This window comes from Myotis myotis, unplaced genomic scaffold, assembly GCF_014108235.1.
Source record: "Myotis myotis isolate mMyoMyo1 unplaced genomic scaffold, mMyoMyo1.p scaffold_m19_p_45, whole genome shotgun sequence".
Taxonomy (NCBI): domain Eukaryota; kingdom Metazoa; phylum Chordata; class Mammalia; order Chiroptera; family Vespertilionidae; genus Myotis; species Myotis myotis.
In genome coordinates, this window is record NW_023416352.1 from 1,303,628 (window position 1) to 1,329,892 (window position 26,265).

The following is a 26,265-nucleotide window of genomic DNA, read 5'->3' on the forward strand; positions in this document are numbered from 1 at the left end:
TTTCTTTCTTTTTTAAAGATGTTTTTATTGATTTTTAGAAAGACAGGGAGGGAGAGGGAGAGGGAGAGAGAGAAACGATGTGAGAAACACTGATCGGCTGCCTCCTGCACGCCCCACACGGGGGATGGAGCCGGCAGCCCAGGCACGTGCCCCGACCGGAATGGAACTGGCCATCCTTTGGTGCATGGGAGGACGTCCAACCAACGGAGCCACACCGGCTAGGGCTCGGCGCGTTCATCTCTGTCTATCAAGTCTACGAGAAATACCGCATCTCTTCACTATTTCCTGTGAGTCAACTGGACTTTGAGAACAAATCCTCGATTCACTCAGCCGGCAGGAAATTCAGCGAGCGGTCTCCGTCTGAGCCAAATGCCAGCGTGGGAATTCCTATGTAAATCACCCCAATCCCGGGGGCCTGGCTCAGGGTCCCGGCGGGAGGAGTCTGATAGGATGATTGGCGAAGGTGTGGGTAGGCGGCGGGGGCGGGGGTGGGGGGGCACTAAGAGGCGCGCTGGGAGCTGGGAGCACCTCTAAGTCCGCAAGGACGGATCCGAGCTTCACTCCCCTTTCTCCTCTGAAACTGAGCTGCGATCCCACAGCCAACAGGAAGCCAGGGGGTGAGGGGGCCCACAGTGACTGTCTAGTCCAGCCGTGGGCAAACTACGGCCCGCGGGCATCCGGCCCGTTTGAAATGAATAAAACTATTAAAAAAAAGACCGTACCCTTTTATGTCATGATGTTTACTTTGAATTTATATTAGTTCACACAAACACTCCATCCATGCTTTTGTTCCGGCCCTCCGGTCCAGTTTAAGAACCCATTGTGGCCCTCGAGTCACAAAGTTTGCCCGCCCCTGGAGTCAGTTCGGGCTACTGTGGCCACAACCACAGCCTTCCTCCCAGTGCTGCGGGCTGAGGCGTCCAAGGTCACGGTGCCTGCAGACCCACTTCCTTGTTTGCAGACCGACTGGCAGAGAGAGAAGTTACCTTTTGTGTGTATCTCTTTTAAAAATATATTATTTATTTCTCTATGTATTTTAAGATATATATATATTTATATATACATTTTTAAGATATATATAGTGATGTCAGAGAGGAAGGGAGAGGGAGGGAAAGAGATAGAAACCCCAATGATGAGAGAGAATCATCGATCGGCTGCCTCCCACACACCCCCTGCTGGGGATTGCGCCGGAAACCTGGGCACGTGCCCTGACTGGGAATTGAACTGTGACCTGATTCGTAGGTCGGCGCTCAGCCGCAGAGCCATGCCAGCGGGCTGTATCTCTTTCTTATAAGGGCACCAGTCCCCCTGACGAGGCTCTACCCGCACAGCCTTATCATCTCCCAAAGGCCCCACCTCCAAGTACACCGGGGATTGGGGCTCCAGCCTGTGGACGTGGGGCGGACAGCACATGGTCCATCAGACAGCCCGCCAGGCACAGAGCAGGGCGGAGAAAGTCGGAGAAGAGACTTGGCTGACAGGAAGGGGCCCCACAAATATTTCATTAAAATGTGAGGGACAGCTGCCATCCGCGTCTGTACACCAACGTTGTTGCATTTGAACTTGACCAAGGGCCAGGCTGAGGACTGCAGGTCCTCTCTCCTTCTGGCTTGAGTCTCTCTCCAAAAGGGATAATCTGGGGAGAGACTCTGGCTAAGGTCAGTCATCCGAGGAGCTGGGAATGGAGGGAAAAGGAAGGGGAGTGAAGCCAGTCCGACTGTTGGGGGAGGGCTGGGCGTGGAGGTGGGAGCCTGTAGGACCAGCTGTTACGGGCTGAATTGTGTCCTGATCCCCAGGACCTCAGTCTGGGACCACATTTGGGGACAGAATTGTTATAGGTGTGATTAAATTAAAATGAGGTCAGGCCCTGGCCAGGTAGCTCAGTGGGTTGGAGCATCATCCTGATACGCCGAGGTTGCGGGTTAGATCCCCAGTCAGGTCACATACAAGAATCCGCCAATGCCTGGCCAGCAGGGCTCTGCGGTTGAGCATCGATCTATGACGCAGGAGGCCACGGTCCGATTCCCACCACATGCCCGGGTTTGGGGCTTGACACCCAGTGTAGGGCATGCAGGAGGCAGCCGATCAGTGAATTCTCTCTCATCATTGAGGTTTCTCTCTCTTTCTCTCCCTCACCCTTCCTCTCTGAAATCAATACAGAGATATTTTGAAAAAAGAATCAACAAATGAATTAATAAATAAGTGGGACAACAAATCAATATTTCTCTCTCTCTCTCTCTCTCTCAAATAAAAAAAGAAATTTAAAAAACTTCAAATTTAAATTAAAATGAACTCATTAGGTGGCCCTAATATCCATTATGATTGGTGCTCTTCTAAGAAGAAGAGGTCAGGACACAGGCGTGTACAGGGGGAAGACGTAAAACAGGGACAACTTGGCATCCATAAGCCAAGGAGAGAGGCCTGGGGCACACCCTCCCTCTTAGCCTCAGAGGAAACTAACCCTGCTGACACCCTGATCTTGGACTTCCAGCCTCCAGACGGTGAGAAAATAAATTTCTGTGGTTTCAGCCCTCCCCTCGGTGGTACTTTGTTATGGCGGCCCCCAGGTGGCCCTCAAGGATCCCTGCTCCTGGTATTCACCCCCTTGTGCAGTCCCCTCCCACGGAGAATCACTGCCTGTGTGACCAACAGCGTAAGACGGAGTAACAGTGTGCGACCAGGTGAGGCTCGGTTGCAAAAGGCATCGCAGTTTCTACCTGGCCTCTTGGGTTTCTCTCTCTGGCGGAACCCAGCGCCATGCGGTGAAGACACTCAAACAGCCCCACGGAGGCTCACACCAAGAGGATGTGACCGAGAGCGAGAGCCAGCACCAATGCCAGCCGTGAGAAGGGGTCCCCCTGCCCCGGTCAAGCCTTCAGATGACAGCAGCCCTGGCTGGCCGGCACCTAACGGCAACCTCACTGGGCATCGCAAACGGAATCATCCATCTAAGCCCCTCCCACACTCCTGACCCCCAGAAACAGTAAGAAATAACAAAGTGTTACTGTCATTCTACGCTACTGGGTTTGGGTTATTTGTTACACAGTAATAGATAGCTAATACAGGACCTCCCTCTCCACTCCCCCTCCCCCTCCCCCTCCTCCCCAACCCTCCTCCTGCTTTCTTCATTGTCGGCCCCACACCTTGACGACACCATCAAAGACTCAAGCAAGTAGACTGAGGCCCAGAATGGCTCTGGGGAGCTGAAATATTATTAATACACAAAAGGAGAGGTGCCCTCCTCAGACATATGCACAAAATGGGGATTCAAAGAAATAAGACACTTGAAAAGCACTTAAAACAGGAAAGAGATGTGACCTAAATGCGTTCTAAACCAGGGCACCTGTTTGGTGGAAATTTTAAATGAGTATAAATGATTGTTGTTAAGAGGTTTTTCTTTAATATCCAAAAAGGAGAATTACACCAGTAAAAAAGACTGGTTATCTCCACACTTCAAAACACACTGAACACAGAAAACCAATAATCATTAAATTCAACTTTGGTCCATATTGGTGTTTCTCAGAGTGGATGAAGTCCTGGGCACAGCAGTGCCCAGCGGGGAGGGGGAGGTCACCTGTGCACACAGCAACAGCTGACCTGGCCATGGTCTCCGTGGCCCTCTGGGTCTCTGTGCACCTACCGCACAGGAGGGGAAGCCGTCCAGCTGGCCACCTTCACTCTGCCCCGTGCCCGCTCCTGCATGAAAGCCAGATGGACAGCGCCCCCCCCCCGCCCTCCCCCTCGCTGCTTCTGTGACCTGTGGATGCGGTGTCTTTGCCAGTCCTGCCTGAGTCCTGCCATCGCTGTGAGGCCCTCCCCCCACCCCCAATTCAGGGGACTCCCTCGCCACCAAGGGTATCTCCCTGAGATTCAGCCCCTCAAATCCTGTTTTCTCTGTCTTTTCATAATAAAAGGGTAATATGCAAATCGACTAAATGGCGGAACAACCAGCCGCTATGACGTGCACTGACCACTAGGGGGCAGACGCTCAATGCAGGAGCTGCCCCCTGGTGGTCAGTGCACTCCCACGGGGGAGTGCCATTCAGCTAGGAGCTGGGCTGATGGCTGGTGGTGGCGGCGGGAGCCTCTCCTGCCTGCACAGCAGCTCTAAGGATGTCCGACTGCGGGCCTAAGTCGTCAGTTGGACATCCCCCGAGGGCTCCCGGACTGCTAAAGGGCACAGGCCAGGCTGAGGGATCCCCCCGCCCCCCCCAGCACAGTGCACGAATGTGGTGCGCCAGGCCTCTAGTGTCTTTTCATAAGGCCCCATTAAACCCGAAGCCTGAATTCTTAGCTGCCAAAAACACCCACTCCCCTTTAGTTGAGAGCAGGGATGGCTTCATCGCCAAACCCTCCCAGGAGGCAAGGACAAAATATCTGGCCTCTGTGCGCCCAGAGCCGCAGAGGAGAGAGCAACACTCGGCTCCCGTCTCCTGGCCGCTAGCACTCACCATGTTTCCAGGCTCTAAATGAACCGAGTTCTCAGGAGCGGCTGCCGAGGTAGCTTCTGTATTTCGTCCATTTTCCAGGTGGCACTCTAAGGCACAGAGAGGTTAAGTCACTTGTTCGAGGTCACCCAGCCAAGAAGCAGAGCAGCCTGGATTCAAACTTGGGGGTCCAATCCCGAGCCCCTGTGCTGGACCCCACACACCGCCTGCCCCCCGAGGATGAGGGAGGGACACGTGCAGGGCTAGGGGCTGTTTTCTCCGGCCGGCCCAAGGTTGGCGGCGATGCCCACCCACTGGGGCAGGAAGGCCGCCTGTGGCTTGAAGATCTTGTGGAAGCGGGAGTGGGGCAGGGTGAAGTTGGCCAGGTAGACGGCGTCCCCTCCTGCAAGGTAGGCGGCCCAGACCCCGAAGGTGCCCACGGTGAAGACGGTGTGGTTGCACTGCGTGAGCAGCGCGAAGTCCTTGGCGGGGGAGCCCTGGCGACCGTCGCCCGCGAACACCACGTCCCCCCGGGACGCGTCGATGTTCTCCCGGCACCAGGCCATGTCATCGCTGGTGACCACGAAGACGGGGGCGGGGTGGCGGGCCCGGAACCAGTCCAGGGCCTGTCGCAGGTACCCGCGGTCGGCCAGCACGCCCTTCCACACGTTGGGCATGACGTGGACGTAGTCCCCGCGGCGCACGTGGACGCCCACGAAGGTCAGCTGTGGGGCTCGCGTGGCCTGCAGGCCCCGGAGGAACCGCTGCGCCGCCTCCCGCACGTGGTCGTGCAGTGCGAACTCCCGCAGGATCTCGGGGCGCAGGTGGTGGTAGAAGGTCCAGGAGCAGGGGTAGCCCGTGAGGCGCACGTACTCCCAGGGGAGGTGGCGGTACTGCTCCTCCATCCAGTCGTTGAGGTGGTAGTTGCGCCAGGGGATCCTGCTGGCCGTGGTGCCGTGCAGCACCGGCAGGGAGATCCTGAAGATGGGCGCCAGCGCGCTGTGCATCTGGACGGGGATGAAGGCCGGCCGCCCGTTCATCTTGGCCAGGGCGTACAGCGTGGCGTACTGGCCCATCTGGTTGCCCAGGCGGCCTTGGGAGTTGATGGTCCACATGCCCCCCTGGGGGAGGTGCCTGGGGCCCAGGACCACGAGGCCGCGGGAGGCCCAGGGGGCGGGCACCAGAGCCAGGCGCTGGTGGCAGTGGAAGATGACGGACACCACAAAGACGAAGAAGAAGAAGATGGTGGAGAAGGAAGGGCGAGTGGTCCAGGATCCCATGCTGGCTGCGGGGGGAGAAGGGACCCAGGTCAGGAGGGGTAGCTGGGCACTCCTCTGTGTCTCACTCCTCCCCCACCAGGTCATACATGTATTCACTCACTCTCTCATCCTCGGGGGCACTTCAGGCCTGGGTCCGAGTCCCAGTCCGGCCCTCACGGGCGCTGTGTGACTTTAGTCAAGTCACTTCACCTCTCTGAATTCCAGTCTCCTCACCCGTTAAACGGACGATTAGCTGAACCGTCTGACAGTGCCCATTTCGGACCTTACCCCATTGCACATGGTCCGAGCTAACAGGCCGCCTCACTAGGTTTGCGTGAGGATTAAAGGAAGTGGCATTGTCATTTGCAGGCCGTGCCTGGCTCGTAGGAAGTGCTCGCTAAGTGTGTAAGGCAAGTACTGCCAGGCTACTTACTGGTGCAGCTGTGTCCTGGGACGTTCACGGGCCAAGAAGGCGGCACAATAGGAGGTCAGGAGCGCAGACAGCCCAGGTTCAGGGTGGGCTCTGCCTCCCGCTGGCTGGCCAACCCTGAGCACGTCACTTAACTCCCGAGGCCTCAGTCTTCCCCTCAGTACAATGGGGTCGCCCATAGCACCTCTAGGAACTGCGCCCCAGAGACCCCGCCACGGTGAGGGCTTCCTGTCGCTGCTGGTGGGTGTGGTGGATTCATGCCGGTCGGGCCCTTCCCCCTTCCCTGCCCTTGAATCCGGGCGGGCCTGCCACTGCCTCGGCCAATCAAACATGGCGGAAGTGAGGCTGTGCCTTTTCTGGGCCAGGACTTAAGGGACCAGCAGTTCCCACCTCCTGCTTCTGTAACATTCTCTCTGCATTGCTTTAATATTAAGGTCTGGGATGAACCCTTTTTATGTTTTGGGTAATGACTTCATTGAGATGATGTACAAATATTCACCCATCAATTCACTCATCAACAGTGTGCAGCCCTGGCCAGTTGCTCAGTGGTTAGAGCACCAGCCTGCGGCCAGAAGGATCGTGGGTTCAATTCCCAGTCAAGGGCACGTGCCTCAGTTGTAGGTTCACCCCCGCCCCGGTTGGGGTGCGTTTGAGAAGCAACCCATCGATTTGTCTCTCATGCCAATGTTTCTCTCTCTCTCTCTCTCTCTCTCTCTCTCTCTCTCCCCCTCCCTCCCTCCCTCCCTCCCTCCCTCCCTTCCATTCTCTCTAAAACTCAACGGAAAAAATATCCTCAGGTGAGAATTTTTTTTAAAAGTGTGCAATTTAATGGCCTTTTAGTATATTCAGTATATACAATATTCGTATATTTAGTATATACTAAATATACTGGTGGCAGTGGAAGATGACCGACACCACAGTATATTTAGTATATTCAGCATATACAATATTAGTATATTTAGTATATATATTGTATTGTAATACAATATAATAAATATTGTATATACTAAATATACTAACATTGTGGTACAATACAATATATTGTAATATTTAGTATATTACAATTTTTAGAAAAATTTTATCACCCTAAAAAGAAACCCTGTGGTCCTTAGTCATCCCCCAATCTTCCCACCCTCCCTGCCTCCATGTTTTAGCTACACTATATAATTCATATAAACGAGATAATTCAATATGGGGTTCTTCGTGACTGGCTTCTTTCACTTAGTATCATAGGCTCTTTTTAAACTGATTTTTAGAGAGAGGAAGGGAGAGGGAGAGAGAGAAACACTGATGTGAGAGCAAAACGTCAATCCTGCCGCCTCCTGCACACCCCGTATTGGGGGCCGAGTCCACACCTGGGTCTGTGCCCTGCCTGGGAATTGAACCGGTGACCTTTAGGTGCCCAGGACAACGCCCAACCGACCAAGCTACACTGGCCATCGGGTTCTCAAGGCTCATCCATCCTGTCACATGAGCCGGTACCTCACTGACTTCTTTTTATAGCGAACTAATATTCCAGTGCTCGTTTGTTTATCAGTTCATCAGTCGATAGACATTTGGTTGTGCCCCCTTTTGGGCTCTCATGCCTAGTGCTGCCGTAAACAGGTGTGCACCAATCTGTGTGGGCCGTTCTCACTCCCCCGGGGATTCACCCAGGAGTGGGATTGCTGGGTCACGTGCTAACCGGTGAACAGTTCCAGGAGCTGCAGGCTGCTTCCCACAGCAGCTGCCATTCCATTCCCAGCCGCGTGTGAGGGTCTGATTTCTCCACACCCTCTCCGCACTTGCTAACGCCCGTCCATGTGCCCACAGGAAGTGTGCAGCGCTCTCTCCTGGTGCAGCCTGCACGGTGGAGCCGCCCCCATCGCCTCCCGACTCCACTGGGCTCTGCTGGGCTCCGTGAGCCTCGGTTTCCTGTCCTTGTAATGGGATGAGTTACCTTCTTCAGGAGTTGCTTCTTTTTTTGTTTTGTTAATTCTCACCTGAAGATAGTGTTCCCCATTGCTTTTCAGAGAGAATGGAAGGGAGGGAGAGGAGGAGGGGAAGAGAGAGAGAGAGAGAGAGAGAGAGAGAGAGAGAGACACTGATATGAGAAAGACACATTGACTGGTTGCCTCCCCCTCTCACCCCAACCTGGGGCAGGGCTCGAACTGCAACCGAGGTACATGTCCTTGACCAGGAATCGAACCCATGACCCTTTGGTGTGGGGGCTGGCCCTCTAACCACTGAGAAACCCTGGCCAGGGCAGGAGTTGCTTCTTTTTGAGTCAGTCTCTCCTCCAGCTCCATGTGGGCTCCCAGGTCTCCAGTGCGTCCTGATCCGCTTTCTCCCCTCCACCCCCCCGCCCCTCCACTGTGGTCATCCCAGCGGCTATAGCTCAGGCGTCCCCCAAGCCCCTGCAGAGCCCCGGACTGTGCGGCCTCCACCCTGGGTCAGCTGGCTTCCACCTCACCCATCTCTACTTCCGCCGGCTCCCTTGAATGCTGGGGCTCTGTGGGCCTTGCCTCAGTTCCCCTCCTATAATCCAGGGCTCCTCCCTTGACTAACCTGACCATTTAGGGCCCTCCTTGACTGAAGCATATGTGGCCTGGGTCCCCAGCGAGGTCAGCTGGCTCTCAGCACATGAGGACTACGTATGACATCACACTCCTTCCACTGAGGTGCACAGATTGTTCCCGAATTACAAGTTTTCGACTTTACAATGGTACGAAAGCAATACGCCTCCAGTAGAAACCATACTTCCAATTCGGAATTTTCATCTTGCCCCGGCCAGCGGTATGTGGCAGGATACCCTCTCATGATGCTGGGAGCAGCAGCGAGATGATTTTGCCCAACTGCAGGCTAAGGTAAGGCTGGCTAGGCTGAGCTATGATGTTTGATAGTTTAAGTTACTCTTCTTTTTTAAAAAATATTTTTATTGATTTCGGAGAGAGAGATAGAAACATCAATGATGAGAGAGAATCATTGATGGGCTGCCTCCTGCAGGCTCCCTACTGGGGATGGAGTCTACAACCCAGGCATATGCCCTGGCTGGGCATTGAGCCCTGACCTCCTGGATCATAGGTTGACACTCATAGGTAGTTTAAGTCTGTTAAATGCATTTTCTTGAATTTTATCGGATGTAACCCCATCGTCAGTCCAGTAGCATCGGAGCAAGAAACGTCTTGCTTGCTGCTTTAGTTTCCCAAACAGCAAGTGAAACCTGCCCCAGAGCCCCTCTTCTCATTGGGACAACTCTGTCCCCATCTTTCTCGCTGCCTGCCCTCAGCTCCTGCCTGGGTCCCCACGGGGAAGGCTTCACCTCCAGCCAGCTCACTGGCCCTGGGCTCCTGGGGCGGAGGAGCCCAGCTCAGGACAAAGGTACCACCACCCGGGGCCACCTCCACGGTGTGTGGTCCGTGCAGTCACACAGGCCCTGACCACAAAAGGGCCCTGTGTTTGGTTTAATGCTCTGCTCTGGGCCTCTAGAAATTCTCGGTAAGTTTGAACAAGGCACCCACGGTTCCATCTGGCACAGGGCCGTGCAGATCAGGCAGCCAGACCCGCTGCCACGCTCAAGAGCTCCCTCTCCTGGCTGCTCATCGGCTGAACAACGGAAAGGCCGAGGCAAGCGGGGAATGGAGGCTGAGGGCTGAGGCGCCTGGGGTCCTGCCACGCCCAGGCTCGCAGCGCTCACGGCCCTGGGCTACAGTCCTACAGCCGCTTCCCTCAGGGGTCCTCAAACTACGGCCCGCGGGCCACATGCAAATACAAATATTGTATTTGTTCCCCTTTTGTTATTTTTACTTCAAAATAAGATATGTGCAGTGTGCATAGGAATTCAGTTTTTTTTAAACTACAGTCCGGCCCTCCAACGGTCTGAGGGACAGTGAACTGGCCCCCTGTTTAAAAAGTCTGAGGACCCCTGCCTCAGACGGTGGCAAACCCCCACCCGAACTGAACTCATTAGGGGACGAAATCTGGCCTGACCCCACGTGCGGCCATTTGTAGGCGTCTCTTAGGGTGAATGCTGGGTGTGTGGCTGCAGAAACAATAACGTTTGCTGAGGGATGCTGTCAGACGCAGCCAGTGGGCTACGTGCACGCTGCCCCCGCACCCCACGATGGTGCCAAAACACAGCTTCTAGAATGTCTGGTCCAAAGAGCTTCAGATACGAGACTGTAGGCCTTGGCCTGCCTTCGCTCCTTCAGTCCTCACCACCGCCCAGGAGAAAGGTGCATTTTATGCCCATTTCACAGATGAGGAAACTAAGGCACAGAGAGGTTAAGAAACTTGCCTGAAGCCTCACAGCTAGGAAGGAGGCGGAGCCTGGACTGAAACCCAGGCCGTGTGTTTTAGGGGACTGTGCTCTCAGTTACTGTCCTGGGTTTTTCGAGCATGTCCTGAGGGTGCACACACGCTCCCTGGGTGACACGGAGGGTTGGACCTGCCTGCCTCACGGGGCCTCTGCTAGTTCTGGGTTGGGTCCCACCCTGCTGAGCCACCTCAGAGCTGTGCCCTGGCGGGGCCTCTCTCCGTTCCGGGGCACTATGAGGGTGATGTGCCCAATACTTGAGGAAACCGCCCACCCAAAGTCTCCTTTCCGACTTGGGGGGGATGGTTTCCTCCCCCTCTGGCTGCTTCTGCCCCTTCCTCCTCCCCGGGCACCTTTGTGGGTTTTAATCCCCTCAGGCAGCTCAGGCTATTGAGAACAGAAGGGAGCCCTGGCCGGTGTGCTCAATGGTTAGAGCATGGCCCGTGCACCAAAGGGTCATGGGTTCAATTCCCAGCCAAGGGCATGTACCTGAGTTGTGGGTTCACTCCCAACCCTTGTCAGGGGTCAGGGGTCAGGGCACTGGTTGCTGGAGGCAACCAGTGAGACATCAATGTTTCTCTTTCTCTCTCCCCATCCCTCCCTCACTCCCTCCTTCCACTCCCTCTGAAAAAGCAATGGAAAAAAATATCCTCCGATGAGGGTTAACAACAACAAAAAGGAACAAAAGGGAGGACAGGAATAGCTCCCCTCCGGATAACATCAGCGTAAGGAACCTCTATCCCTCGGTGGAGAGGAGAACGTGAGACCTAAGCCTTATCCTTGCATCTTCTCTGGCAGCAAAACCAGCCTTTGCACCGCCCGCTGCTCCCCTGCCCGGGCTGTTCCTGCCCCGATGCCACGCCGATGCCCGATGCCCTTCAGGTCACAGCCCAAACGTCCCCTCGGACCCCTGACCTTCCACCATGTTCTAGAACGAATGGCTTATTCCTTTCCAGTAGCGACCTCTCCTCGCTCGAGACGGTGAGCCTGACATGGACGGGCTCTGTGCGTGTCCACGTGTGCTCACCTGTGCTCAGTGTCTGCACAGGGGGGCCTGCTGCACCTCCTTATCCTGTCACTCACACCCCCACTCTCAGGGCCCACGTCCCCCTCTGACTTCAGGGTGCCACAGCCCCCAATCCCTTTCTCTGGCAGCTAACTCCTCCTTACATTTTTTTTTTTTAAATATATTTTATTGATTTTTCACAGAGAGGAAGGGAGAGAGATAGAAAGTTAGAAACATCGATGAGAGAGAAACATCGATCAGCTGCCTCCTGCACATCTCCTACTGGGGATGTGCCCGCAACCCAGGTACATGCCCTTGACCGGAATCGAACCTGGGACCCTTCAGTCCGCAGGCCGACGCTCTATCCACTGAGCCAAACCGGTTTCGGCTCCTCCTTACATTTTACTTTCAAATCCGAAGTCCCGCCCTCGCTGGTTTAGCTCAATGGATAGAGCGGCAGCCTGCAGACTGAAGGGTCCTGGGTTCGATTCTGGTCAAGGGCACATGTTCGGGTTGTAGGCTCGATTTCAGAGAGGACGGGAGAGGGAGAGAGAGATAGAAACATCAGAGATGAGAGAGAATCACTGATTGGCTGCCTCCTGCACGTCCCACAACCCAGCCATGTGCCCTTGACCGGAATCGAACCCGGGACCATTCAGTCTGCAGGTCGACACTCTATCCACTGAGCCAAACTGGCTAGGGCTAAAAATATATATATTTTTAAAATCCCAAGTCCCTGTCCTGGCTCCTGCCAGCCAGCCCCTCCCCCGGAACCAGAAGCGCGGATTGCTCGGACTGCACCGATGTGGCCTCCCGCGTCCAAGGCAGGCTCTGGACAGAGGTCCGGACCCCTGTCGGGTCGGGCCCATGCGGTGCCACAGTCAATGCCGAGGCCCTGGAGGCCACAGCGGCACATCCCGGTGCCTCATCCTCCCAGGCCCTAGCTTTTCTCAGTGGAGGTGATGGACAAAACCATTCAGTAGGTAATAGAGTTGACAGCAACATTTGCATGACAATTTCACGACTGGAGCCCGAGGCCTCGCTGGAAACTGGCCCTGGGGGAGGCTGGCTTTGAGCTCTGTCCTCCTCGGGGTCCCCACTTTCAGCTGCTAGAGCCACTGAGGCCCCAAGCATGCTGGCCTCACCTCCGTCCCCACCCTCAGAAAGCAGCTCACGGCTTCGGGTTCCCCAGCGGCTGCTCCGCTGCTCTGAGCCTTCCAAGGGCCCTGCGCTTTAGGGCTTGCAAGCCCCTGACCTGACCGTTCCGTTAACCCACAGCTGACAGAAGGTTCCAGAGGGAGGAGGGGCTGGCTTGGGGTGACGTCCACCTCAGTGTGAGGGGCCCTGACCCACAGCACCGCGTGGTGGGGCTGAGCCGCCGGCTGTTCCCGGGGGCGAGTGTGAGTGTGCGGGGACCCCAGGCCCGGCCCATCCTACCTGCCCGGAGCCCCCTCCTGGGCCAGCCGGCTCGGGGCGTCCAGCTTCGGTCCCGGGGCGACGGCTCTCAGGGCCCACGCAGGCCGGGCGGTGGTGCGGCTGGCAGGTCCCTGCGGGGAGAGGGAGGCTGCGGTTGGTGAGGGGATTGGGGCAGGGGGGGCGGCAGTGGTGTTGGATTCTGCAGCTCAGCTCTGAGCTCCCGCCCAGAACCCCCACTAGCCGGGGGCCTGAGAACAGCCACTCGGCGCTCACTCCCGAGGGCCCAGGCCGGCGCTGCTGCGGGAAGGCTGGTGAGGAGGACGCTCTCTGCCTGGGCGCAGGTCTGACCCACGTCAGGGGTGAAGGGCGGGTGCTTGCAAACCAGCAGGGGGGGGGGGGGCGGGTCGGTGGGGGGGGGGGGGGAAGGAGCCTGAGGCCCAGATGGACCTCCACGCTGCCTGGCGTCCCTGGATCTGGGTCTGGTGGGAGCACAACCAGATTCTGTTCCTTAAAGGGGCTGGGGGTGGGCTCCAGCTTCCAGGAGGGGTAGGGGCTGGCCATGTGGGTCCCCGGTGGGCAGGGGTGGCTTCTGGGTTCCTCAGGGGCAGTGGGGGGCCGGGGGGGGGGCTCACGGTCTGGTTGCCCAGGGTGCTAAGGGCCTGAGCCACCCAGGCAGGGGAGGAGAGCTGGGAGGGGTGCGGGGCCAGGCCCTTCACGTGCTGGTGCCCAGGGACTCCGGGCAGATGCCGAACGCTGGCCGCCAGAGCGCAAAATGGCGCCAGGCTCCTCTGAAGGGGCGGAGGGTGGTGCCCGTCATGGGGGGCGGGAGGGGCAGTCTCTGCACTGGGGACACTGGAGACTGTGAAATCGGGCTGAGGGAGGCTGGGACCCCACCTGCAACCCCAGGTGCCCCCCAGACTCCCAGCCCGGGTCCCGATTCAGAGCCAGGGCACTGGGCGGTGGGGCCCAGAAAGGCTCCAAGACCCCAGACCTGAGTGGGCCTCACTAGGGGCTGCGGCCCCGGGAGGGGAGGGGTGGCATCCCAGCACCAAGTCCTTCCCAGCTGCCATCCTGAGGTCTGGACTTCTGGCCCCTTGGACACCCCGGCCCGGCCCTGCCACGCTCTCCTCCCTCAGCACACACCACCCCAACATCTGTTCCCCCATCTGCTCGGGGACCTGAGATCAGTGTTGAACATGGGGGCTCAGATGCCTGGACCCTGAGGCCTAAGACGGCAGACGGCAGGCTGAGCCGATGGGAAAGTCCTCAGACCCCAAGCCCAGGGCCCTCCCACCGGGCGTCCGGGGGGAATCTGCCATCTGCCTCCCCTGCCCCTCAGGGCTCCGCACCCGCTCCTCACCGCCCCCCACCCCCACCCGCCTGTCCTCGCCCTCTGCACGGTTCTCTGGGCTTGCACCTGGGGGGAAAGGGTTAAGGGCCGTGGAGGCTGGGGGTGGGTGGCGGGGAGGCCCAGTGGTTTGGCGATAATCCCCTCCGTGCCCCGGGTGTGGAGAACAAGGTTAGGGCACCACGTGGGAAAGGGCCTCACTCTGATCCTTGTGGGCCGGGGCCTGGCCTCCAGCTTCTGATCGCTCGCCCGCCCGCCCGCCCGCACCTTCCCTCCTCCCCTTCCCACCGCCAGGCCTGGCCGGGCCTGCTGGGCTGTCTGTGCTCTGGATTCCAGATGCCTCAGCCGCAGCCTGTCTGCCTGTCTGTCCCAGCCCGTGGGCGCCCTGGGCCCTGCCCGACTCCCCGTGGACGCTGGGTGCCCGGGGCCTCCAGGCCTCCCCTCGGTGCCTGTGTCTCTCCGCGGCTTGCTCTCCTCTCGTCTGTCTCTGCGGCTGTGCCCTGGCCCGTAGTCTAGTCCTTTGTCTTGGAGCTTCATCCATTTCTAAACGCCTCCCTGCCCAGCTCTGACCCACTACCCTGATCTGATGCCCTCCCTCAGGCTCGCCACCTGCCCCCCCTCCCCGTGCCCTCTCCCCAGGGCCCCTGCCCCCCGACACTGACAGATCACTCTGGGGTGTTAAGCTACGGATTAGTTCAGGCAAAATTCTCGATTTTGCTTGCGTTCTTTCCCCTTCGGGCTGTGTAAACAGTAATTCTCCCCAGATGGAACTATTTTCCTCGCTTAGAGCAGCCGGGAGGGGCTCGGGCAGGGCTGGGTGGAATGCCGGGGTCTCGGGGGCCTGAGGGAGCTGGTGGAGGCTGACACTTGAGGACAGCCGGAGGCTCCCAGCCTGGCCCCTCCTGTCCTCCCCAGGTACTTGCCCTGCTGGGACCATGTCCGTGACCTTCGCCCTCTTGCTCCTCCTGAGCCAGGCCACCTCAGACCCCTGCTACCACCCGGGGGGCCGCCCCCGCTTCTGCCTCCCACCCGTGACCCAGCTGGCTGGCGTGGCGGCCTCCTGCCCCCAGGCCTGCACCCTCTCCACAGGGGCCGAGGGCAGCAGGGCGGCCTGCAATGGCAGCCTGACCCTGGCCCTGGGGGGCTCCTTCCTCCTGGCGTCCGTCAGCCTGCGCTTCTGCACCCCAGGACCCCCAGCCCTGGTCGTGTCGGCCGCCTGGGCCACGGGGGGCCCCTGGAGATCGCTGTGGCGCAGACCCGCCTGGCCTGGCGCCTTGGGGGGCCCCGAAAAAGTGACCTTCCGTGCCCCACCAGGCTCTAAGGCCAGCGTGGTGGCCAGTCACCTCCGGGTGGAGTTTGGGGGCCGGGCAGGGCTGGCAGCAGCTGGAGTGAGAGGACGCTGCCAGTGCCACGGCCACGCCGCCCGCTGTGCTGCCCGTGCCCGGCCCCCCCGCTGCCGCTGCCGCCACCACACCACCGGCCCCGGGTGCGAGAGCTGCCGCCCATCCCACCGAGACTGGCCCTGGCGGCCTGCCACACCCTGGCACCCCCACCCTTGCCTACGTGAGTCCTGGGCCCGCTCTCCCCAACCTCACCCACCACCAGGCCCACGGTCCCTTGTCCCTAAGGGGCAGGATGCGCTCCCGCCCCAGAGCTGCCTGCTCCTTGCTTCTCCCCTCTCTGTTCTCCAGCTGGGGGTCCCCTCTTCACCTCCCCCCACAGCCTCCCACTGCCTGCCTCGCTTCTCTGCTGCCTACCTGCCCAATAGGGGCTCCTGCTCGCCTTGATCCTCGATCACATTGATAATGGTAATGACACGAATAAACACCCAGCCCAGGGCCTGGCTTGCTGCAGGGGCTCCGATAGCACCTATTGCAGCTGGCCCTTTCCTGACGGGTTCATTGTGCAGCTGTCACCCGCTACATGCCAGGCAGGCACTGTCATCAGGCCCATCTTACAGATGAGGAGACTGAGGCTAGAGTTGGGAAGTCCCTTGCGCAAGGACACACAGCCAGTAAGTGGCCAGGCCAGAAGCTGGGCTGGGGGTCTTGGCTTGTCCCTGCCAAACTCCTGTCCGGCACTGTCACACTGTGTTCTCGGGCAGCAGACAGGACTCGCATTCCGGCTCCCCTGGTGTGATCCTCACAAGTGGCCTAACCTCTCTCTGCCTCCGTTTCCCACCTGTAAAGTGGGGGCAGTAACAGTATCTCCTTTACGGGTGGCAGTGAAACTTCAACGAGCTCATTCATATACCGGGAGTCCTTAGAGCAGGGGTGGGGAACGTCCGGCCCTCGGGCCACCTAAGGCCTGAGAAATCATTGGGTCTGGCCCTGCGAAGGCATCAGGGATGAGTTCACTGAATGTCTGATCAACTATAGCAGGCTGGTTTTTAAGTCGGTAATATCGCATGGCCCGCGAATGATGTTACACATATCCAGTGGCCCTTGGCAGAAGAAAGGGCCCCCACCCCTGCCTTGGAGTAAAGCCTCCTGGGGCACCTGGCACCGAGGAAGAGCTTGTGGGGTCTCTGCCAATGCTGCCATCCCCCAGACACGGAGGCGAGGCCTGCCCGCATCCATCCCTGCCCTAAGTCTCACTGCCAGCAAGGGCCGCCCCCAGCGCTCCCCGGGCCTGGCCCCTGGCCCCTGGCCCGCTCAGCGCCTTCTCCCGCCTGGTGCTCCCAGACTGCAGCTCTGAGTCTGGCCCCCCCCTCCCCCTTCCCTGCAGAAGCCCCTCCTCAGAGACAGGCCCCCCTGCTCCTCCCACCTCCAGCTGGCAGCCCTTGCTAGCTGTCTGAGGCCCTGGGAGGTGACCCCACTCCACTGAGAGATACACACAGAGGCACAAAGACACACACACACACTCACTGCAATTCCCTGGACGTCCCTCCCTCTACCTCCCACCTGCTTTGCCCTTTTCACCCTCCGTTTCTTCCTGCAATGACTGACCTACAGACTGTCCATTGTCCTCAGCCCCCACTCTATCCTCACCCTAACGGGGGTCCTCCTTGACCCTCTGCCCCCACCACCTCACGGCCTCTGTTCAGTGGATCCATTCCCACCAGCCAGATCTGAGTGAGGGAGGGGAGGCTAACTTGGCCTGGGGGTGCAGCGGGGCTCATCCTGGGCCTGGGAAGAACCTGGGAGCAGGGGGAGGCTGTCCCTCTGCGAATCACCCCCCCCAGTCCCCACCCCCCCACACCAGGCTGAGCAGGGCACTGCCCTCTGCACCTGAGTACGAGACCAACTGTTGTGACGGAGAAGGGTCCAGACAGGATGGGCTCACTCCTGTGGTGAAGCTCACTTTCCTGTGGGAAGTGGTGGCCTGAACCCCTTCCCCACCTGAGTTCTCCACAGGGGAGTGAGGTGATGCGATCACCCTCCCGTCAGAAAGAACCCAAAGGTCACTAACTGCCCGATGACCAATTGAGATCCCCACCGAGCAGGGAGGAAACCGAGGCTCAGAGAGGCAGCGTCACCTCCCCAAGAACACACAGACACCCCGGCTCCCCGATGACCTTCCCACTGTCCCTCTGGGTCTCGGACTTGCCAGCCCAGCCTCTCCACCCTCCTGGCGTCCACAACCCCTTCGACCGCTCCGAGGAGTGGTCCACGGACCCCCACATCAGCATCGCACTTTGGGATGTTTGCTAGAAATGCAGACCCCTGGGCCCAGCAGAAGCCCCGGGGCTGGGCCCTGGAATCTGCATTGTTCATTTTCAACGTCTCACCCGGGAATCCTGATAAACAGTAAGATTTGAGAGCCACTGCCTTCGGACACCTGATCAGGGCTCCCGGGTCAATGTCCACAGTCCTCACAGAATCCTGTGACCTATGTAGGAGCCCGAAGGCTTGGGTTCCAATCCTGCCCCCGACCGCCCCTTAGCTGAGTTACCTTGGGCAGATGTCCTCACCTCTCTGTGCCTCAGTTTTCACATCTGTAAAATGGGGATGGTGATAGCGCCGGCCTCACAGAGCTGCCGCAAGAATGCCACACACCTGGCACCTGGCACCTGGCACGCAGAAGCTCTCAACGGGCAGGTACATGCGGTGTGTCAGGCCCTGAGTTAAGCACTTTATATCTATTAGGTTTCATTTAAACCGCACGAAGCAGATATTGTAAGTGTCATTTTACAGCAAAGGCAGCCGAGCTACAAAAAGGAGAAGTCAAATGCCCAAGGAACACAGTGGGACATGAACACGTAGGGTCTGACTCCATAGCCCATGCCCAGAGCTGCCACTCTTTAAGGCCCCTGGTTTCACGCCATCGAGGTTCATCAGTCCCCTGGGGCTTACCCTGCTCCGGCGCCCCCATTTTAAAGACGAGAATAAAGAGGTTCTGAGACCCAGGCTTAACCAGGTACCCCCACCAGGCAGTCCCTCTTACACTGTAGCCTCAGTCAATATCCCGAGGGCAGTGGGAGAAAACTGGGGACAGGGAACAGAAAGCCTGGGTCTGACGGGCCCCATCTTGCTCCCAGCCTGTTCCTGCAACCAGCACGCCCGCCGCTGCAGGTTCAACTCGGAGCTGTTCAGGCTGTCGGGAGGCCGGAGTGGCGGCGTCTGCGAGCGATGCCGCCACCACACGGCTGGGCGGCACTGCCACTACTGCCAGCCAGGGTTCTGGAGGGACCCCGGGCAGCCTATCACCAGCCGTAAGGCCTGCAGGGGTGAGTGCAGACTGAAGCCCAGTCTGAGGCCGGAGGGGCTGGGGAACGGAGAGGGAGCGTCTAGGGCCCAGACACCCACATCCTAGATCCTCTCTTCACACAGCCTGCCAGTGCCACCCTATTGGGGCGACGGGCGGCACCTGCAACCAGACCAGCGGGCAATGTTCCTGCAAGATCGGGGTCACCGGCCTGACGTGCAGCCGCTGTGGCCCTGGCTACCAGCAGAGCCGCTCCCCCCGGATGCCCTGCCAGCGTGAGTCCTGAGGGGCCACCGTCCTGCGTGGGGTTGGAAGGAGACATCACAGATCTCCAGTGGACAAAGCAGGACGAGGGCTGGGTCCTGGGATGGGGGCGAGAGGCAGGAGGCCAGACTCTGGGTTCCGGGGGGAAGTGGGGACTGAAAGTCCAGCCTCCTCGGTCGGTCTCAGGGTCTCAGTGTCGGAGAGGAAAAGGCTGGGGGGCTGGACTCCTCCATCTGAGGGGGGCGGGGCTGGGGGTGCAGATTCCTGGGTCTGAAGGAAGAAGGTCCGGAGAGAAGGGCAAAGGGCGCTTGCCCTCTTATGCCTGAACAGCTGGACTCCTGGGGGGTGGGGTGGGGTGGGGATGGGGGACAAGTGGGGCAGGAACTAAGGTCAAATTTCTCCTCCGGTCTCTCCTAGGAATCCCAGAGGCAACAACCACCCTGGCGACGACCTCCAGTGCTTACGGCTCCGGTAAGACAGGCGGGCGTGGAGACCCCCACCAGCAAGAGGGGCTGATGGGGCTCCCCAGTGGGGACACGGGGGTGGCCCATTGAGCTCAGTCCCGGGGTCTGAGCACCCCAGCTGCCCATCAAGATGGAATGCGGGGCTGGGCAGGGACAGAAGGCTGTGGTCCCGGCCTCGGGAGCCCACGTCAGACAGCCCGACCCTCCCCAGACCCTCAGTGCCACAACTACTGCAATGTCTCGGGCACCAGGGTACACATGAGCCTGCGGAGGTTCTGCCAACAGGACTACGGTGAGTGATGGGGAGAAAAGGGCCTGCGGCTGCAGAGGGGCCCGGATGACACGCCAGCCCTGTCTCCTCTTTCCCTCTGTTCCTGGCCTCGGCCCCATCCCCACAGAGACGCACCCTTCCTGATGTGACCCCGGAAGCCCACCCTCAGGTCCCCGCCCCTCCCCATCAGAACCGACCTCCGGGGCCCTGGAGGCTCCCCCACCACCCAGGCCTGACATCTCTCCGCCCCTCAGTTCTCCACGCGCAGGTGCGGGCGGCGGAGGCGGAGGCGGAGGCGGAGGCGGCGGGCCAGGCCTGGCAGCGGCTGGCCCTGCACGTGCTGGCCGTGTACAAGCAGCGGGCGCGGCAGCCCGTGCGTCGCGGCGGCCAGGAGGCCTGGGTGCCCGGCGCCGACCTGGCCTGTGGCTGCCTCCGCCTGCAGCCCGGCTCCCACTACCTGGTGCTGGGCAGCGCGGCGGGCGGCCCCGACCCCGCGCGCCTGGTCCTCGACCGCCACGGCCTCGCGCTTCCCTGGAGGCCGCGCTGGGCCGGGCCGCTGCGGCGGCTGCAGCGGGAGGAGCGAGCAGGCGGCTGCCGCGCCCTGCAGCCTCCAACCCCGGCCTAGCGCCCCGGAAGCGGCGGCCTCGAAAGCCAACGGGTGCGCTAAGAAGAGCCCGGGAGCAGAGCCTTTTACCTCGACGGCGCGCGTCCCTGAGCCAATCAGACCTCGCGCTGCCCCTGACGTCACTGGCCAGCGCCAGCGCCGTGCAAGCGCAGAGGCCTCTTCACCCAAGGCCGCAAACGGCAAACGGGACCTTTGGTGCTCTGGCTGGACTTTTGGCCTGAGTCCCGTGAAACTAGTCTCCTCAATAAAGTCTTAAATCTTGAGGGATGTTGGCTGCAGACCCCTGATCGGTGCCGGGAGGGGATCTGAGGGGCAAATGAAGTAGGCGTCGAGTAGAGCTGCCGCTCCCTAAGAAAACGGCCAATCCAATGAAAGAGATGATATGACGTCACTAAGTGCTAGGCAGATTGTGTTGCCTAAGGATTGGGTAAAAGCGAGGGGGTGGGGACAGTGGCTGCAAAAGGCGGGAATGTGTCTTTTCAGGATAGCCTGCCAGCTTTCCGGAAAGTTCCAGATTTAGGAACTTTCCATTCCAGAAGGATCTCAGGATGGTTTCTGAGAAGGGAATAAAAAGACTCTGAGTAAATACCCAACAATGGTTCTGAGTGGGGTCCACCTCATCTGGAAGCATAGCCTAAGGCCCAGCGGTTCTCAACCTGTGGGTCGCGACCCCTTTGGCGGTGGAACGACCCTTTCACAGGGGTCGCCTAAGACCATCCTGCAGATCAGATATTTACATGACGATTCATCACAGTAGCAACATTACAGTTATGAAGTAGCAACGAAAATAATTTTATGGTTGGGGGTCACAACATGAGGAACTGTATTTAAAGGGCCAGAAGGTTGAGAACCACTGGCTAAGCCCTTTCCCCGAGAGAATAGCCAATTGCAAGCCACAGAGTAGTATGACATCACTTGGTGCTAAGCAGAATTCCATCCTACCCAACAACTGGGTACCTACAGGCCACAGGGATGGGGTTTAAAAGGCCGGACACAGTAAATACAATGGAATGGAAGGTTGTCATGGCCTAGGATCTTCTCTGCCACTCTGACCTCTGCCCCCTGCACGTAAAGTCAACAACACAATTTCCATTTGGGTGACCTTTGCAGGAAAGCCACTAAGAGAGTCCTTTGAGGAAGTCTCAGAAGAAGGGATATGACTTAAAGCCCATTTGGGCTTAGGGAACAACCCTGTTCCTTCCTTGAGAGAAAGTGGCCTCTCAGCCAATGGGGAGCTAGGGTGGGCCATAGTGTTATAGAGAGAATGGGTCCTCCAGCAATAAATGTCCGGGATATGCTCCTGACAAGACTGAAAAAGACAGGACACAGCCTCCAGGAGGACACTGATCCCCAAGCTACCAATAATCTGTACTAATAATAGCCTATGTGGTCATCACGCCCTCACGTGGTCACAAGGTGGCTGCGTGAGGCCTGGGGTTCCTGTGGCTCCGTGCAGCGTGGAGGAGGCAGGTCACAGTGGAGGAGGTGGGTCGTGGCAGGGGAGGGCAGTTGTGGGCGATCAGGCTGGCAGGGGAGGGCAGTTGTGGGCGATCAGGATGGCAGGGGAGGGCAGTTGGGAGCGATCAGGCTGGCAGGCTGAGCAGCACTCCCCCCTGTGGGAGCACACTGACCAGCAGGGGGCAGGTCCTGCATTGAGCATCTGCCCCCTGGTGGTCAGTGCACATCATAGCGACTGGTTGTTATGCCATTCGGTCGATTTGCATATTAGCCTTCTATTATACAGGATAGTTGTCTTTCTTTTTTTTTTTTTAACCATTTCTCCATCTCTTCCACTAGAATGTGAACTCCATGGGAGCAGGGATTTTGACTTGTTCATGGCTGTATCCCTGGTATTTAGAAAGGTGCATGACACATGGTATATGCTCAATAAATACTTATTGAGAAACATCAATGAATGGTCTAATTTGCAACCCAACTGAACCTGAAGTGATGCCTCAAACATCTGTAGTGTTAGGAGTCATAGTAAACCCCAAGTAACTGTGGCTTAAACAAGACAGAAATTTATTTCTCTCTTGCATAGCAGAGGTTTGGAGATGGTCAAGCTACCAAGAACTCACTATCTTTCCTCTCCACCATCTTCAGAATGGCCCTTGTCCTCGCGGCCCAAGATGGCAGATACTGCTCCCGCCATCATGTCTGTATCCTTGCAGCAGAAGGAAGGAAAGAAAAGAAATAAAAGGCCAACACAGCTGATTTGTAATGATGTTTTCCAAAAGCAGCTACCCCATCCCTCTGTTCTCATTGTCCAGAAGTTAGTCACATGACCAGACCTAGCTGCAAGAGAGGATGGAAACATAGACCCCAATGCTGGGCTCTCTTGGACCCGGCTAAATAGGCTGATTCGATAACAAGGAAAGAGAAAAGAAAGGATATTTGGGAAAAAATTAGCTTACCAGGTTTATGTCAGACCCTCAACCAATCAGAATCCAGAATATACTACAACATCATGGGGTGCTAGGCAGAACAGTTTTTGGCGTTTGCGCAGGGGGGCGGGGGAGGGGGAGGGAGAGGGAAGAGAGGCTAAATAAATATTTGTTGAATAAATAGGCAGGTCTTATTCTTTTTCACATTATACAGATGAAGGACTTGAGGTACCCAGGGGGACTCCACCTTGAGATGAGGGCAGGGATTCAAACCCTGGTGTGTTTGGCCAGAATTATTATTATTATTTTTAGGTAAATTTAAAAAAAAATTTTATTGATTTCAGAGAGGAAGGAAGAGGGAGAGAGAGATAGAAACATCAATGATGAGAGAGACTCATTGATCGGCTGCCTCCTGCACGCCCCACTCTGGGGATGGAGCCCACAACTTGGGCATGTGCCCTGACCGGGAATTGAACCTTAACCTCCTAGTTCAGTGATGGCGAACCTATGACACTCATTTTTTTGGTTGATTTTTCTTTGTTAAATGGCATTTAAATACATAAAATAAATATCAAAAATATAAGTCTTTGTTTTACTATGGTTGCAAAGATCAAAAAATTTCTATATGTGACACAGCACCAGAGTTAAGATAGAGTTTTTCAAAATGCTGACACGCCGAGCTCAAAAGGTTCGCCATCACTGTCTAGTTCATAGGTCCATACTCAACCACTGAGCCACGCTGGCCAAGCTTGGCCAGAATTCTTTTTAAAAAAAAAAATATTTTTTATTGTTGATAGTATTACAGATATTTCCCCCTCCCCCCCTCCCCCCACCTCCCTTGGCCAGAATTCGTAACCACCTCTTCAGCAAATCAACTAGCTCAGAGAGGTGAGGGGTCAGCAACCAGCTGGCACGCACACTTAGTTGTCTAGAGCTGAGGTGTCCAATACAGTAGCCCCGTTTCAATTCAACTTAACTAAAATGAAATAAAATTTAAAATGTCGTTCCTCAGTCGCATTTGCCACGTTCCAAGTGGCTGGCGATTAGCGGGCTGGGCAGAGCCGAGGCAGGACATTGCCACCATCGCAGGAAGGCCTGTGGGTGGCCCTGCTCTAGAGGCCATTTTCACGACCATCACAGACTCTGGAGCCAGGCTGCCTGGGTTCCAATCCCACCCCTCACTTTGCTCATCTATAAAATGGCGATGATGGTGATAATGACAGGAAGCAACCCACGGGCATATGGTGAGGGTTAGATGAGTTAATAGCGTACGTCATGGGCCTAGAGCAGTGCCTGGTACAGAGTAAGAGCCTTTTGAGTTTGTTGTTCTTATTTAAACACGCAGTGGCCACATCTCTCCCAGAAGAAGAGAGCTCAGGAGGCTAGAACATGATGGAGAAGAGAAGGAAAGAGGGTGGAAGAGGCCAGGGGGGGCTGTGGGAACCACCCAGGCCTGAACAGCCTGGCCCTCCTGCCTCCCACCCAGGGGCTGGGAAGGTGGGAGATGAAAGTGAGGAGCAGGCAAGCCCCATATGTTCCTCGGGACCCAAACTTTGTTCCCAGCACCCGAGACGAATAGGCGTGAAAACCACATCTGGGACCCACTTCCGGCCTGGCCATTCCCTCGGGCACCGCGCCCAGCCTGTCTGCGCACTGTAACGGAGGCGGCACAGGTGGCGGGCTGAGCGCAGAGGAGGCCCCTGCCCACCTCAGCACGGCCAGTGGCTTCCTGCAAGGGCAGACTCCCAGGTGCGGCCAAGTCTGGGAGGCATTTGCCCAGCAGGGAACTGGGAAGAGCAGTTAGAGGCAACCATTTCTGCAGAGGCCCCGAGGCCAAGGGGCCTGGTATGGCAAAAGGGGAGAGATGAGGCTGGGAACTGGGGGTGTCCAGATCGGGGGGGGGGCTCTAGGCCCAGGCTGGGGGCCTGGGCTTTTCCTCAGGGGCACTGGGGAGCCATGGGGCGTCCCTGAGCAGGGGCGGGGCAGAGTCAGCTGTGTGAGAAAGTGATATGGACAGTCACTGACGTGGATCAGCTCACTGGAGAGCCCAGGGAAGGCCTTGAACCCAGCATGGAGGTCAGGGAACTCCCCTCAGAGCAGGTGACATCTGAGGTAGGCCTTGAAGGACAGGAGGAGGATTTGGTCTTGCCTGGAAAGGCTTAGGGTGGGAACTTTGTCCAGCACCCTTGGAGCTATGGGGTAGCTATGGCTAGAGAGAGGCAGGCTCAACTCTAGATGTATAAAGACCACTCTGGCCCTGGCTGGTTTGGCTCAGTGGCTAGAGCATTGGCCTGCGGACTGAAGGGTCCCAGGTTCGATTCTGGTCAAGGACACATGCCTGGGTTGCAGGCTCGATCCCCGGCGGGGGGCATGTGGCAGGCGGCCGATCGGTGGCTCTCTCTCATCATTGATGTTTCTCTCTCTCTCTCTCTCTCTCTCTCCCTTCCTCTCTGAAATCAATAAAGGTATATTTTTAAAAAAAGAGCACTCTGGGGTCTGTGGAGGGTAGACTGGACGGCGAGGGAGGCTGGAAGGGGAGTGAATTGTAGGCAGACCCTGTTTTCATGCACTGTCAGTTCACCGTCTCTCCCTCTCCTCTCTGGTTCCTTCATTGTCTCTGCCTCTGAGAAAGTCCATGTTTTTCTTATTTTCTTCCATCCCTGGGGTCGGCTGCTGTAAAAAATTACCACAAACGGTGTCGCTTAAAATAACAGACATTTATTCTCTCACAGTCCTGGAGGCCAGAAGTCCCAAACCCAGGAGTTGGCAGGGCCAGAGCCCGTCCGAAGGCCCTATGGGCCTCCTCGCATCTCCCAGCTTCTGGTGACTCCCGGCGTCCCTTGGCTTGTGGCCGCATCACCCAGACCGTCCTCACATCACTGGCTCTGTCTCCAATCCCCTTCTGCCTTTCTCTTAGGAGGACCCTTGTGACTGGATTCAGGGTCCACCTGGGTAATGTAGGATGAGCTCATCTCAAGGTCATTAACTTAATTACATCTGCAAAGACCCTTTGCCAAATAAGGTCCATTCACAGGTTACAGGTGGACATATCTTTTGTGGGGAGGGGGTTTTGCCCATTCAACCCACTGCAGCCCATTCAAGTCACTTCCCTCTCTGAGCCTCAGTGTCCTGTCTGGGTAATGGGGCTTATACTAGCCCCACCACGTCGGGCAGCTTTAAGGGTTGAAATGAAGCCTCCGTCCGAGTGCGTGGCCCAGCCCCGGGATCTGGGAAACTCGGTCAGGGCGGCTGCCGTTTCTTTCTGGTGGAGAAACGTCTCCTTAGAGCTGGGCACTTCTGTGGGTCTCTTTCTGCCACTTTCCCCGGCTTCTCTGCACATCTGTCTCCGTCATGTTCTCTCCATCCTTCTTTCCCCCGTTTTCCTTCCCTGCCCCGCCCCTTGCTAAGTGTAACCGGGCAAGTCACCGAT

The 26,265-nt window shown here is 57.6% G+C and overlaps 2 protein-coding genes across 2 annotated transcripts; one reads left to right on the forward strand and one right to left on the reverse strand.

The window, feature by feature from the left end:
- Nucleotides 1–4,226: 4,226 nt before the first annotated feature.
- Nucleotides 4,227–5,827, reverse strand: LOC118655350 (galactoside alpha-(1,2)-fucosyltransferase 2-like). Its single transcript, XM_036307054.1, has one exon. It carries the CDS (start codon nucleotides 5,789–5,791, stop codon nucleotides 4,691–4,693), a length of 1,101 nt encoding a protein of 366 aa, XP_036162947.1. The 5' UTR covers nucleotides 5,792–5,827; the 3' UTR covers nucleotides 4,227–4,690.
- A 9,288-nt stretch (nucleotides 5,828–15,115) lies between these two features.
- Nucleotides 15,116–20,493, forward strand: NTN5 (netrin 5). Its single transcript, XM_036307090.1, is given in 6 exon segments — nucleotides 15,116–15,743; nucleotides 18,661–18,849; nucleotides 18,953–19,102; nucleotides 19,509–19,562; nucleotides 19,767–19,847; nucleotides 20,081–20,493. Coding segments are annotated over 6 exon segments (1,515 nt in total).
- Nucleotides 20,494–26,265: the final 5,772 nt, after the last annotated feature.

Bases quoted from the DNA above. Each gene is read 5' to 3' on its own strand.
- LOC118655350 (XM_036307054.1), bottom strand. From the start codon at position 5,791: ATGACCTGGTGGGGGAGGAGTGAGACACAGAGGAGTGCCCAGCTACCC.